At 39.9% G+C, this 14,697-nt stretch overlaps 2 protein-coding genes across 2 annotated transcripts; both read left to right on the forward strand.

The window, feature by feature from the left end:
• Positions 1-2,106: 2,106 nt before the first annotated feature.
• LOC118937701 (ferritin, middle subunit) lies at positions 2,107-4,053 on the forward strand. The gene is made up of 4 exons (XM_036938017.2): positions 2,107-2,398; positions 2,779-2,925; positions 3,156-3,281; positions 3,694-4,053. Exons 1-4 carry the CDS (start codon positions 2,297-2,299, stop codon positions 3,847-3,849), a joined length of 531 nt encoding a protein of 176 aa, XP_036793912.1. The 5' UTR covers positions 2,107-2,296; the 3' UTR covers positions 3,850-4,053.
• A 4,407-nt stretch (positions 4,054-8,460) lies between these two features.
• On the forward strand, positions 8,461-10,407 carry LOC110537949 (ferritin, middle subunit-like). Its single transcript, XM_036938013.2, has 4 exons — positions 8,461-8,752; positions 9,133-9,279; positions 9,510-9,635; positions 10,048-10,407. The coding sequence occupies exons 1-4, from the start codon at positions 8,651-8,653 to the stop codon at positions 10,201-10,203; spliced, it is 531 nt and encodes a 176-aa protein (XP_036793908.1). The 5' UTR covers positions 8,461-8,650; the 3' UTR covers positions 10,204-10,407.
• Positions 10,408-14,697: the final 4,290 nt, after the last annotated feature.

Below are 14,697 nucleotides of genomic sequence, written 5' to 3' on the forward strand. Positions count from 1 at the left end.
TCCTTTGTCCTTTGAAGAATGTCTCTGCTGGTAAATTGGATAAGTTGTAGTAACGTCATTGTGTGGTAGATGGGATACTCTGTCTGTTCCTTCCTAACCTGCGTTTGCAGCTGCTGTTGCTAACTCAACGGCTAGGAGGTATCACTTCTGTAGTGAATAAGAGTTCAAAGTTCATACCATTCACAACCAAAGCTCACGATGATGTTGGCTTCGTTCTGTAGTTATTATCTGAACCATTCTGACATCGGACCGTCGTCCTCACATCCTCGGAACAGGAGGTTATATTGTCGTCAAGGCTTTATATAGGTAGGGAGAGGAGGGCGTGTTTGAAAAGTTTTATAGCCCATGTCCCTTCACAGGGGCGGGCCACTGATTGAGCAGAGCCTTATGAAAACCCAAATCTCACATTTTAGAAGCTAAAATCACATTTCATCGCATCACAAATACTTTCATATTCAAACATTTAAATTGAACAACAATTCCATGTGAATCCGATAACTCTGATGTGTAGACTTTCCACTGTAGAGTTTGTCATCTTATCATTGATGAGAATGTATCAGATGACAACCGAACTGACATGACATTCCTTAAGTACCACCGCATATGTTCAATTGGTCGGATTACCAGAATATAGTTCATTTCCCGCCACCTTCTGATGTTACCAGAATCTCTATGTTAACCAAGGGGTTTGTAAATGTAACATCAGTAGGGTAGAGAGAGGAAAAAGGGGGGAAGAGGTATTTATGACTGTCATAAATCTACCCCCAGGCCAACGTCATGACACTACCTTGTTGATAGCGTTGATAAGAAGGCAGAGCTTTGCTTTATTATGGACAGACCTATCCCAATCTAAGCTACTGTTGTATCAGTAGCTAAGAATATGTTTTGACCATGACAGAAGTTTAGTCTCAACTTGTTACATTTGCACATTATTCATTACAAGATTTAGTTGAGGTTTAGGGTTTAGTGTTTTAATATTATGTCCCAAATACAATGCCTTTAGTTTTTGAAATGAATGAATTTAGGACTAACTTATTTCATGCCACCCATTCTGAAACTGACTGCAGCTCTTAAGTGTTGCAGTTATATCACCTGCTGTGGTAGCTGATGTGTATAGTGTTGAGTCATCAGCAAAGATACACCGAAAGGTGTATCAACAAATACCATTTCTACAAAAGCCAGCCTTTCTTTCTCTGTCCACTACTGTATTCCCATACCTCATATTGAAAAATGAGCTGACATAAAAAAAAGTGTGATAAACCCTACAGTTTTTCTTTTGACTGCATTCTGGAAAATGTAAATAATTAAGCTACATATGCTATTGAAACATGTGCTCTTAGAGAATGAAACAGAAGTTTACAGAACTGCATCTGAAAGTTAAATTCCTTTAATATTCCAAATCAAAAGTAGAAGTAGACTATTTCTCAATTAGCCTAATATTAGAATGAGTGTTCAAATTCTTCTTATTTTCTTCTAAGGATATAACACACACACATTTTTCAACAATAACTTCTGTAGTTAGACCTGCACTGTAGCATTGCTTTTGGCTGATACTGCTGCTTTAGTTGTTTCCAATAGAATGTTACTTTGAAATAAACAAAGTAAGAACGGACCGAGATGAAGAGGTCAAGGCGAGAGCATTTACTCCGCCCATAATATGTCTGCGTGAGATAAGCCCATTTTTTTCAAATTACTTGAGGATTACGATCGAATAGAAGTTTCGTAATGTTTAAGCTTTTACAAATGTACTGATATAAGTGGATGCATGTGGCATTCCGGAAACTTTGAGAAAAATGCAGTTTATTTGTGCGTGGTGTTCACACGCGTACCTCCTCTGTCATTGGCTAGAATGGTCCCACCTGATCTTGCCTGTCTTCAATCGTTGAGCACATGTATTTCCATTGATAGAGTGGTCACTCGGCTCTCTTGTCAATATAATAAATACTCTTTGCTTTAGGTCATGTGTATGAGTGGGCTCGTCTTCAAATGACCCGCCTAGTTCCTGTTGAAATTCTAAAGGTGATTGGCTACGCTCTGTGAGGGTGGATTTCACTGACGCATTCCGTTTGGAACAATAAATAGAGCGAACAAGGCTCCTTCCAGTTCACAAGTCTGAGAAGACGCATGAAGAAGTTCTTGCTTCAACAGTGATTGAACGGAACTCCTCTGCCTTCGTCCCGCGTTATCGAACATTCCGGGTTGATAACATATCACTGACTTGAACTATAATAGCAAAATAGTCTAAGAAACTCTATTTTTGTACTTTTCATTTCGATATAAAATAAAATCTGACGAGATGGAGTCTCAGATCCGCCAGAACTATCACCACGATTGCGAAGCTGCCATCAACCGGATGATCAACTTGGAGATGTTTGCCTCCTACACCTACACCTCAATGGTAAGGGGTCTACCAAGATGACCGTTCTGTTGATCTACCTGTGTTATTATGCCTGGGCCTAAATGTCTTTTCACTTTACTTTTCTGTATGCCTAGACAATTAATAGCCAATCTCAACTCCGTGAAGTACATTTGAGTTGTACTTGGCTAGGCCATTAAGAGCCTTCGGGTAGATCTAGCATTCAAATGAAGTTGGAAATCTATCCTACCTTGGTCAGAGCGCGTAACAACTCATTGACAGGTTAAATGTCAGGTTATCAAGTAGACAACGGACTAGACTAGACTGATTCATCCCTATCATCAAGCTTAGTTGCCACAACAACAGAAAAAGAGAGAATGCTGTCATATTTTTTAACTACAATGTTTTGTTTATCCACCCAGGCTTTCTATTTCTCCCGTGACGATGTGGCGCTGCGTGGCTTCGCGCATTTCTTCAAGGAGAACAGCGATGAGGAGCGGGAGCACGCCGACAAGCTACTCTCCTTCCAGAACAAGAGAGGTGGACGCATTTTACTCCAAGACATCAAGGTGAGCACATGAGCATCGAACACATTTAGATTGTAGACTGATAGAAAATGTCTTTACTCCATGGAGTGTCCAGCGTTAAGTTGATCTAGAGAACCTGGAGTATTGCTAAACATACTGCCTCTAACCACTGAACTGAAACAGTGTGAGGGATGTAACACTGTTCACTTTATCCAAACCTTAACGTTTGCTAGTAGTCCCTAACCCTCCTGTGTTCACTCTGGCCTGTGTAGAAGCCAGAACGTGATGAGTGGGGCAATGGGCTGGAGGCCATGCAGTGTGCTCTGCAGCTGGAGAAGAATGTGAACCAGGCCCTGCTGGACCTGCACAAGATTGCCTCTGACAAGGTTGACCCCCATGTAAGTTATGGTGGAACCACATGTATGTATCACATAGAATACAGGTACTGTCCTAGGAGATGATAACTAATGACACAGGATTGTGTGACCTGCTTCACGCACAATGCAGCTAATACGTAAGGGGCCGCTGCTTGTCTAGTGGTTAGATTGTTGGGCCAGTAACAAAGGTCAGCTAGGGGATTCAATGCAGCAACAAGGTAAAACTATTCTGCCCCTGAACAAGGCAGTTAACCCACTGTTCCACGTTAGGATGTCATTGTAAATAAGTGTTTGTTAACGGACTTGCCTAGTTAAAAATGTTTACTGCAGACACCTCATCTGTCCTTATGCCATTACCACCAGGCTCTTGTGTGTTACTGTATCTACAATAGTCTGTATTCATTCTCTTTTCTGACCTGTGTTTTCCCTCTAGCTGTGTGACTTCCTGGAGACCCATTACCTGAATGAGCAGGTGGAGGCCATTAAGAAGCTGGGAGACCACATCACCAACCTCACCAAGATGGATGCTGTCAAAAACAAGATGGCAGAGTACCTGTTTGACAAGCACACCCTGGGAGGCCAGAGCTAAACCACTTCCATCCCCAGGCTACGGCCTCCAGCCTCAGACCAGGACTCCTGGCTTCTCTGATAGATCCTACTGGCTTTGCATTTATAGGGAGGGGAGTATTAAACTGGTGCAGTGCAACACCGCTGTAACATTGAGGTGTTTATGTTGACAACCCTACTGTATTGGAGGCAAGGCATCTTGTAAAACAATAAAACATTTCACTTAGGTTTTTGTTGGGATTTTCTAAGTGTTGCCCTGTAATGATGTTTCAGTCTATTCCGGTTCTTTGCTCTTTTACTGAGCATCTTCATACCAGTGATAAATACTGACAATTGTAGACCTACTAGTGGCTGAGGGTCATAACAATAGGAGAAGTTTAATAAAGGACGTTACCTCTCACCACAGAGGGTGTCATTTACCGTATCTGGTAATAGTGCCATGTAAATTAAGAGCAGAAATTGTCAACTCTAGGGCCATAGGATTGAAATGGTTACCTACAATTGATTTATACATTTTACGCTGTGGATCACAAGTTTATTAGACAGCCTAGCGGTCAATCAAACCTGTTAACCAGCTGTTATGGTGCTTTTTTATGGAGTTTTGCTATTACTGACACGAAATTAATCTTTCTATTTATTTCAGTTGGTAATGCCCAATTGTTCCCCTACATCAAAGAACTGAATGCTCCAAATAGTAATGAGTCTTCAAGCCTCTCATTCACCATAAGGGGCTTATTGGAGCTGTCATATGGTCGCAGAGCTACTGGTAATTTACTGAATATGTTCATTTTGGTAATTGACAGGCAGGCTTAACTTTAACTGGAAGAGATTGATCGACATTGTAAATGTGTCCATATAGTACATGAGTTTAAAGTAGACCACTTGGTTAATGGGGAAAATAGCCTAATGAGAAGTGTCTAATCAGCAATTGCATTTTCAATAATTGCTACTTTTCACAACTGTCACCAACATTTACAACTAAGAAGTGGTAAAATTGAGTGGTAAAATTGAGTACATTTTTATGGTAATGGTATTCACTAAGTTGGTTAATATTTAGGGTAAAGTTTCACAACTGTCATTCTATTTGAAAACATATTTAACATGAAAAGGCAATACAGAGGGCCAGAGTTTTGGGATATTCTGACATACCCCAAAAGGCCTTGAGATGGCATCTGATTAAATTGCATAATCTTTAATTTACCAACAATTGTATTTATGGATCCCTATTAGCTGATGTCAAGGCAGCAGTTACTCTTCATGGGGTCTGGCAAATGAAAGGCAGTTCTATACAATAAAACTAACCTTTCATTACAAAACAGATTTCACAACACATTAAGATTTGCCCTCAGGCCACTACTCTACTACCATATCTACAACACAAAATCCATGTGTGTCTATAGTGCAAATGTGTCTCTTCACTGTCCCCACTGTCCCATAAATTGTATTTTTATCTAATTTTAAATCTTATTTTACTGCTTGCATGAGTTACTTGATGTGGAATAGCAGCCATGTCATGGCTCTCTGTAGTACTGTGCACCTCCCATAGTCTGTCCTGGACTTGGGGACAGTGAAGAGACCTGGTGGCATGTCTTGTGGAGTATGCATTGGTGTCTGAGTTGTGTGCTCGTAGTTTAAACTGACAGCTGGGTGCATTCAACATGTCAATAATTCTCACAAATACAAGTAGTGATGAAGTAAATCTCTACTTTGAGCCATGAGAGATTGATATTTATAATATTAATGTAAGCTCTCTGTGTACATTTAAGGGTGAGTCGTGCTGCCCAGTTCTTGGCCAATTGTAATTTTCCTAAGTCGTTTTTGGCACCTGACCACATGACTGGAGAGTAGTCCAGGTGCGACAAAACAAGGGCCTGTAGAACCTTCTGTCGTGTCTTTGGATATGCCATATTAAGTGATATGACATGCTATTCTATAAAATAATTTCTCCGTAATTAATATTACCTGATTGAGCTAATCATGTAAATGTAATTAACTAGAGAGTCGGGGCACCACGAAATAATATTTTTTGAGCTGTTTCTTCCGAATAAACTCTTAAAGAACTAGTAATATTTTACATCAATATAGCAGTCAATATTAATCGTCACCTTAATTCAGTCTCATCTGAAAGTTGTAAATTCTTGGTTATCTTCACGAACCCTGGCTAACAAGTTGAATCAGCAATCCAAAATTGGGTTTAATTATTTATGTACCAAATACCTAACTAATCACACAGAATTACATATACAAAGAATGAATTATACCTCGATTACAAATTACGTCATAAAGGAAAACGTCCCTAGCGGGCGGAACAGATATGACAGCTTGTTCCACAAAACAAAAGGGTCTGGGTTTGAGTGAAAGAGCGGGAAGACTGAGTATCAAAGGAAGAAGCTGTGCTATCATAAATACAGTATCTTATGCATTCTAAATTACCGCCCATTTGGAAAAGGAAAATGCAATAAATATTTACTCTGAGCTGCGCTTCGGTAGGTTGGTGGTAGATGGAAGGCCGTGTTGCCCAACCTAGTCCTTTGTCCTTTGAAGAATGTCTCTGCTGGTAAATTGGATAAGTTGTAGTAACGTCATTGTGTGGTAGATGGGATACTCTGTCTGTTCCTTCCTAACCTGCGTTTGCAGCTGCTGTTGCTAACTCAACGGCTAGGAGGTATCACTTCTGTAGTGAATAAGAGTTCAAAGTTCATACCATTCACAACCAAAGCTCACGATGATGTTGGCTTCGTTCTGTAGTTATTATCTGAACCATTCTGACATCGGACCGTCGTCCTCACATCCTCGGAACAGGAGGTTATATTGTCGTCAAGGCTTTATATAGGTAGGGAGAGGAGGGCGTGTTTGAAAAGTTTTATAGCCCATGTCCCTTCACAGGGGCGGGCCACTGATTGAGCAGAGCCTTATGAAAACCCAAATCTCACATTTTAGAAGCTAAAATCACATTTCATCGCATCACAAATACTTTCATATTCAAACATTTAAATTGAACAACAATTCCATGTGAATCCGATAACTCTGATGTGTAGACTTTCCACTGTAGAGTTTGTCATCTTATCATTGATGAGAATGTATCAGATGACAACCGAACTGACATGACATTCCTTAAGTACCACCGCATATGTTCAATTGGTCGGATTACCAGAATATAGTTCATTTCCCGCCACCTTCTGATGTTACCAGAATCTCTATGTTAACCAAGGGGTTTGTAAATGTAACATCAGTAGGGTAGAGAGAGGAAAAAGGGGGGAAGAGGTATTTATGACTGTCATAAATCTACCCCCAGGCCAACGTCATGACACTACCTTGTTGATAGCGTTGATAAGAAGGCAGAGCTTTGCTTTATTATGGACAGACCTATCCCAATCTAAGCTACTGTTGTATCAGTAGCTAAGAATATGTTTTGACCATGACAGAAGTTTAGTCTCAACTTGTTACATTTGCACATTATTCATTACAAGATTTAGTTGAGGTTTAGGGTTTAGTGTTTTAATATTATGTCCCAAATACAATGCCTTTAGTTTTTGAAATGAATGAATTTAGGACTAACTTATTTCATGCCACCCATTCTGAAACTGACTGCAGCTCTTAAGTGTTGCAGTTATATCACCTGCTGTGGTAGCTGATGTGTATAGTGTTGAGTCATCAGCAAAGATACACCGAAAGGTGTATCAACAAATACCATTTCTACAAAAGCCAGCCTTTCTTTCTCTGTCCACTACTGTATTCCCATACCTCATATTGAAAAATGAGCTGACATAAAAAAAAGTGTGATAAACCCTACAGTTTTTCTTTTGACTGCATTCTGGAAAATGTAAATAATTAAGCTACATATGCTATTGAAACATGTGCTCTTAGAGAATGAAACAGAAGTTTACAGAACTGCATCTGAAAGTTAAATTCCTTTAATATTCCAAATCAAAAGTAGAAGTAGACTATTTCTCAATTAGCCTAATATTAGAATGAGTGTTCAAATTCTTCTTATTTTCTTCTAAGGATATAACACACACACATTTTTCAACAATAACTTCTGTAGTTAGACCTGCACTGTAGCATTGCTTTTGGCTGATACTGCTGCTTTAGTTGTTTCCAATAGAATGTTACTTTGAAATAAACAAAGTAAGAACGGACCGAGATGAAGAGGTCAAGGCGAGAGCATTTACTCCGCCCATAATATGTCTGCGTGAGATAAGCCCATTTTTTTCAAATTACTTGAGGATTACGATCGAATAGAAGTTTCGTAATGTTTAAGCTTTTACAAATGTACTGATATAAGTGGATGCATGTGGCATTCCGGAAACTTTGAGAAAAATGCAGTTTATTTGTGCGTGGTGTTCACACGCGTACCTCCTCTGTCATTGGCTAGAATGGTCCCACCTGATCTTGCCTGTCTTCAATCGTTGAGCACATGTATTTCCATTGATAGAGTGGTCACTCGGCTCTCTTGTCAATATAATAAATACTCTTTGCTTTAGGTCATGTGTATGAGTGGGCTCGTCTTCAAATGACCCGCCTAGTTCCTGTTGAAATTCTAAAGGTGATTGGCTACGCTCTGTGAGGGTGGATTTCACTGACGCATTCCGTTTGGAACAATAAATAGAGCGAACAAGGCTCCTTCCAGTTCACAAGTCTGAGAAGACGCATGAAGAAGTTCTTGCTTCAACAGTGATTGAACGGAACTCCTCTGCCTTCGTCCCGCGTTATCGAACATTCCGGGTTGATAACATATCACTGACTTGAACTATAATAGCAAAATAGTCTAAGAAACTCTATTTTTGTACTTTTCATTTCGATATAAAATAAAATCTGACGAGATGGAGTCTCAGATCCGCCAGAACTATCACCACGATTGCGAAGCTGCCATCAACCGGATGATCAACTTGGAGATGTTTGCCTCCTACACCTACACCTCAATGGTAAGGGGTCTACCAAGATGACCGTTCTGTTGATCTACCTGTGTTATTATGCCTGGGCCTAAATGTCTTTTCACTTTACTTTTCTGTATGCCTAGACAATTAATAGCCAATCTCAACTCCGTGAAGTACATTTGAGTTGTACTTGGCTAGGCCATTAAGAGCCTTCGGGTAGATCTAGCATTCAAATGAAGTTGGAAATCTATCCTACCTTGGTCAGAGCGCGTAACAACTCATTGACAGGTTAAATGTCAGGTTATCAAGTAGACAACGGACTAGACTAGACTGATTCATCCCTATCATCAAGCTTAGTTGCCACAACAACAGAAAAAGAGAGAATGCTGTCATATTTTTTAACTACAATGTTTTGTTTATCCACCCAGGCTTTCTATTTCTCCCGTGACGATGTGGCGCTGCGTGGCTTCGCGCATTTCTTCAAGGAGAACAGCGATGAGGAGCGGGAGCACGCCGACAAGCTACTCTCCTTCCAGAACAAGAGAGGTGGACGCATTTTACTCCAAGACATCAAGGTGAGCACATGAGCATCGAACACATTTAGATTGTAGACTGATAGAAAATGTCTTTACTCCATGGAGTGTCCAGCGTTAAGTTGATCTAGAGAACCTGGAGTATTGCTAAACATACTGCCTCTAACCACTGAACTGAAACAGTGTGAGGGATGTAACACTGTTCACTTTATCCAAACCTTAACGTTTGCTAGTAGTCCCTAACCCTCCTGTGTTCACTCTGGCCTGTGTAGAAGCCAGAACGTGATGAGTGGGGCAATGGGCTGGAGGCCATGCAGTGTGCTCTGCAGCTGGAGAAGAATGTGAACCAGGCCCTGCTGGACCTGCACAAGATTGCCTCTGACAAGGTTGACCCCCATGTAAGTTATGGTGGAACCACATGTATGTATCACATAGAATACAGGTACTGTCCTAGGAGATGATAACTAATGACACAGGATTGTGTGACCTGCTTCACGCACAATGCAGCTAATACGTAAGGGGCCGCTGCTTGTCTAGTGGTTAGATTGTTGGGCCAGTAACAAAGGTCAGCTAGGGGATTCAATGCAGCAACAAGGTAAAACTATTCTGCCCCTGAACAAGGCAGTTAACCCACTGTTCCACGTTAGGATGTCATTGTAAATAAGTGTTTGTTAACGGACTTGCCTAGTTAAAAATGTTTACTGCAGACACCTCATCTGTCCTTATGCCATTACCACCAGGCTCTTGTGTGTTACTGTATCTACAATAGTCTGTATTCATTCTCTTTTCTGACCTGTGTTTTCCCTCTAGCTGTGTGACTTCCTGGAGACCCATTACCTGAATGAGCAGGTGGAGGCCATTAAGAAGCTGGGAGACCACATCACCAACCTCACCAAGATGGATGCTGTCAAAAACAAGATGGCAGAGTACCTGTTTGACAAGCACACCCTGGGAGGCCAGAGCTAAACCACTTCCATCCCCAGGCTACGGCCTCCAGCCTCAGACCAGGACTCCTGGCTTCTCTGATAGATCCTACTGGCTTTGCATTTATAGGGAGGGGAGTATTAAACTGGTGCAGTGCAACACCGCTGTAACATTGAGGTGTTTATGTTGACAACCCTACTGTATTGGAGGCAAGGCATCTTGTAAAACAATAAAACATTTCACTTAGGTTTTTGTTGGGATTTTCTAAGTGTTGCCCTGTAATGATGTTTCAGTCTATTCCGGTTCTTTGCTCTTTTACTGAGCATCTTCATACCAGTGATAAATACTGACAATTGTAGACCTACTAGTGGCTGAGGGTCATAACAATAGGAGAAGTTTAATAAAGGACGTTACCTCTCACCACAGAGGGTGTCATTTACCGTATCTGGTAATAGTGCCATGTAAATTAAGAGCAGAAATTGTCAACTCTAGGGCCATAGGATTGAAATGGTTACCTACAATTGATTTATACATTTTACGCTGTGGATCACAAGTTTATTAGACAGCCTAGCGGTCAATCAAACCTGTTAACCAGCTGTTATGGTGCTTTTTTATGGAGTTTTGCTATTACTGACACGAAATTAATCTTTCTATTTATTTCAGTTGGTAATGCCCAATTGTTCCCCTACATCAAAGAACTGAATGCTCCAAATAGTAATGAGTCTTCAAGCCTCTCATTCACCATAAGGGGCTTATTGGAGCTGTCATATGGTCGCAGAGCTACTGGTAATTTACTGAATATGTTCATTTTGGTAATTGACAGGCAGGCTTAACTTTAACTGGAAGAGATTGATCGACATTGTAAATGTGTCCATATAGTACATGAGTTTAAAGTAGACCACTTGGTTAATGGGGAAAATAGCCTAATGAGAAGTGTCTAATCAGCAATTGCATTTTCAATAATTGCTACTTTTCACAACTGTCACCAACATTTACAACTAAGAAGTATTGACATGGTAAAATTGAGTACATTTTTATGGTAATGGTATTCACTAAGTTGGTTAATATTTAGGGTAAAGTTTCACAACTGTCATTCTATTTGAAAACATATTTAACATGAAAAGGCAATACAGAGGGCCAGAGTTTTGGGATATTCTGACATACCCCAAAAGGCCTTGAGATGGCATCTGATTAAATTGCATAATCTTTAATTTACCAACAATTGTATTTATGGATCCCTATTAGCTGATGTCAAGGCAGCAGTTACTCTTCATGGGGTCTGGCAAATGAAAGGCAGTTCTATACAATAAAACTAACCTTTCATTACAAAACAGATTTCACAACACATTAAGATTTGCCCTCAGGCCACTACTCTACTACCATATCTACAACACAAAATCCATGTGTGTCTATAGTGCAAATGTGTCTCTTCACTGTCCCCACTGTCCCATAAATTGTATTTTTATCTAATTTTAAATCTTATTTTACTGCTTGCATGAGTTACTTGATGTGGAATAGCAGCCATGTCATGGCTCTCTGTAGTACTGTGCACCTCCCATAGTCTGTCCTGGACTTGGACAGTGAAGAGACCTGGTGGCATGTCTTGTGGAGTATGCATTGGTGTCTGAGTTGTGTGCTCGTAGTTTAAACTGACAGCTGGGTGCATTCAACATGTCAATAATTCTCACAAATACAAGTAGTGATGAAGTAAATCTCTACTTTGAGCCATGAGAGATTGATATTTATAATATTAATGTAAGCTCTCTGTGTACATTTAAGGGTGAGTCGTGCTGCCCAGTTCTTGGCCAATTGTAATTTTCCTAAGTCGTTTTTGGCACCTGACCACATGACTGGAGAGTAGTCCAGGTGCGACAAAACAAGGGCCTGTAGAACCTTCTGTCGTGTCTTTGGATATGCCATATTAAGTGATATGACATGCTATTCTATAAAATAATTTCTCCGTAATTAATATTACCTGATTGAGCTAATCATGTAAATGTAATTAACTAGAGAGTCGGGGCACCACGAAATAATATTTTTTGAGCTGTTTCTTCCGAATAAACTCTTAAAGAACTAGTAATATTTTACATCAATATAGCAGTCAATATTAATCGTCACCTTAATTCAGTCTCATCTGAAAGTTGTAAATTCTTGGTTATCTTCACGAACCCTGGCTAACAAGTTGAATCAGCAATCCAAAATTGGGTTTAATTATTTATGTACCAAATACCTAACTAATCACACAGAATTACATATACAAAGAATGAATTATACCTCGATTACAAATTACGTCATAAAGGAAAACGTCCCTAGCGGGCGGAACAGATATGACAGCTTGTTCCACAAAACAAAAGGGTCTGGGTTTGAGTGAAAGAGCGGGAAGACTGAGTATCAAAGGAAGAAGCTGTGCTATCATAAATACAGTATCTTATGCATTCTAAATTACCGCCCATTTGGAAAAGGAAAATGCAATAAATATTTACTCTGAGCTGCGCTTCGGTAGGTTGGTGGTAGATGGAAGGCCGTGTTGCCCAACCTAGTCCTTTGTCCTTTGAAGAATGTCTCTGCTGGTAAATTGGATAAGTTGTAGTAACGTCATTGTGTGGTAGATGGGATACTCTGTCTGTTCCTTCCTAACCTGCGTTTGCAGCTGCTGTTGCTAACTCAACGGCTAGGAGGTATCACTTCTGTAGTGAATAAGAGTTCAAAGTTCATACCATTCACAACCAAAGCTCACGATGATGTTGGCTTCGTTCTGTAGTTATTATCTGAACCATTCTGACATCGGACCGTCGTCCTCACATCCTCGGAACAGGAGGTTATATTGTCGTCAAGGCTTTATATAGGTAGGGAGAGGAGGGCGTGTTTGAAAAGTTTTATAGCCCATGTCCCTTCACAGGGGCGGGCCACTGATTGAGCAGAGCCTTATGAAAACCCAAATCTCACATTTTAGAAGCTAAAATCACATTTCATCGCATCACAAATACTTTCATATTCAAACATTTAAATTGAACAACAATTCCATGTGAATCCGATAACTCTGATGTGTAGACTTTCCACTGTAGAGTTTGTCATCTTATCATTGATGAGAATGTATCAGATGACAACCGAACTGACATGACATTCCTTAAGTACCACCGCATATGTTCAATTGGTCGGATTACCAGAATATAGTTCATTTCCCGCCACCTTCTGATGTTACCAGAATCTCTATGTTAACCAAGGGGTTTGTAAATGTAACATCAGTAGGGTAGAGAGAGGAAAAAGGGGGGAAGAGGTATTTATGACTGTCATAAATCTACCCCCAGGCCAACGTCATGACACTACCTTGTTGATAGCGTTGATAAGAAGGCAGAGCTTTGCTTTATTATGGACAGACCTATCCCAATCTAAGCTACTGTTGTATCAGTAGCTAAGAATATGTTTTGACCATGACAGAAGTTTAGTCTCAACTTGTTACATTTCCACATTATTCATTACAAGATTTAGTTGAGGTTTAGGGTTTAGTGTTTTAATATTATGTCCCAAATACAATGCCTTTAGTTTTTGAAATTAATGAATTTAGGACTAACTTATTTCATGCCACCCATTCTGAAACTGACTGCAGCTCTTAAGTGTTGCAGTTATATCACCTGCTGTGGTAGCTGATGTGTATAGTGTTGAGTCATCAGCAAAGATACACCGAAAGGTGTATCAACAAATACCATTTCTACAAAAGCCAGCCTTTCTTTCTCTGTCCACTACTGTATTCCCATACCTCATATTGAAAAATGAGCTGACATAAAAAAAAGTGTGATAAACCCTACAGTTTTTCTTTTGACTGCATTCTGGAAAATGTAAATAATTAAGCTACATATGCTATTGAAACATGTGCTCTTAGAGAATGAAACAGAAGTTTACAGAACTGCATCTGAAAGTTAAATTCCTTTAATATTCCAAATCAAAAGTAGAAGTAGACTATTTCTCAATTAGCCTAATATTAGAATGAGTGTTCAAATTCTTCTTATTTTCTTCTAAGGATATAACACACACACATTTTTCAACAATAACTTCTGTAGTTAGACCTGCACTGTAGCATTGCTTTTGGCTGATACTGCTGCTTTAGTTGTTTCCAATAGAATGTTACTTTGAAATAAACAAAGTAAGAACGGACCGAGATGAAGAGGTCATAAGCCCATTTTTTTCAAATTACTTGAGGATTACGATCGAATAGAAGTTTCGTAATGTTTAAGCTTTTACAAATGTACTGATATAAGTGGATGCATGTGGCATTCCGGAAACTTTGAGAAAAATGCAGTTTATTTGTGCGTGGTGTTCACACGCGTACCTCCTCTGTCATTGGCTAGAATGGTCCCACCTGATCTTGCCTGTCTTCAATCGTTGAGCACATGTATTTCCATTGATAGAGTGGTCACTCGGCTCTCTTGTCAATATAATAAATACTCTTTGCTTTAGGTCATGTGTATGAGTGGGCTCGTCTTCAAATGACCCGCCTAGTTCCTGTTGAAATTCTAAAGGTGATTGGCTACGCTCTGT

This window comes from Oncorhynchus mykiss, chromosome 12 (assembly GCF_057628025.1).
Source record: "Oncorhynchus mykiss isolate SJ-2025 chromosome 12, ASM5762802v1, whole genome shotgun sequence".
NCBI lineage: Eukaryota > Metazoa > Chordata > Actinopteri > Salmoniformes > Salmonidae > Oncorhynchus > Oncorhynchus mykiss.

Excerpts from the sequence above, each read along its gene's own strand:
- LOC118937701 (XM_036938017.2), top strand. The coding sequence starts at position 2,297 with ATGGAGTCTCAGATCCGCCAGAACTATCACCACGATTGCGAAGCTGCC. Across the intron at positions 2,926-3,155 it reads TTTTACTCCAAGACATCAAG|AAGCCAGAACGTGATGAGTG; the intron begins GTGAGCACATGA and ends TGGCCTGTGTAG. Across the intron at positions 3,282-3,693 it reads CTGACAAGGTTGACCCCCAT|CTGTGTGACTTCCTGGAGAC; the intron begins GTAAGTTATGGT and ends TTTTCCCTCTAG.
- LOC110537949 (XM_036938013.2), top strand. The coding sequence starts at position 8,651 with ATGGAGTCTCAGATCCGCCAGAACTATCACCACGATTGCGAAGCTGCC. Across the intron at positions 9,280-9,509 it reads TTTTACTCCAAGACATCAAG|AAGCCAGAACGTGATGAGTG; the intron begins GTGAGCACATGA and ends TGGCCTGTGTAG. Across the intron at positions 9,636-10,047 it reads CTGACAAGGTTGACCCCCAT|CTGTGTGACTTCCTGGAGAC; the intron begins GTAAGTTATGGT and ends TTTTCCCTCTAG.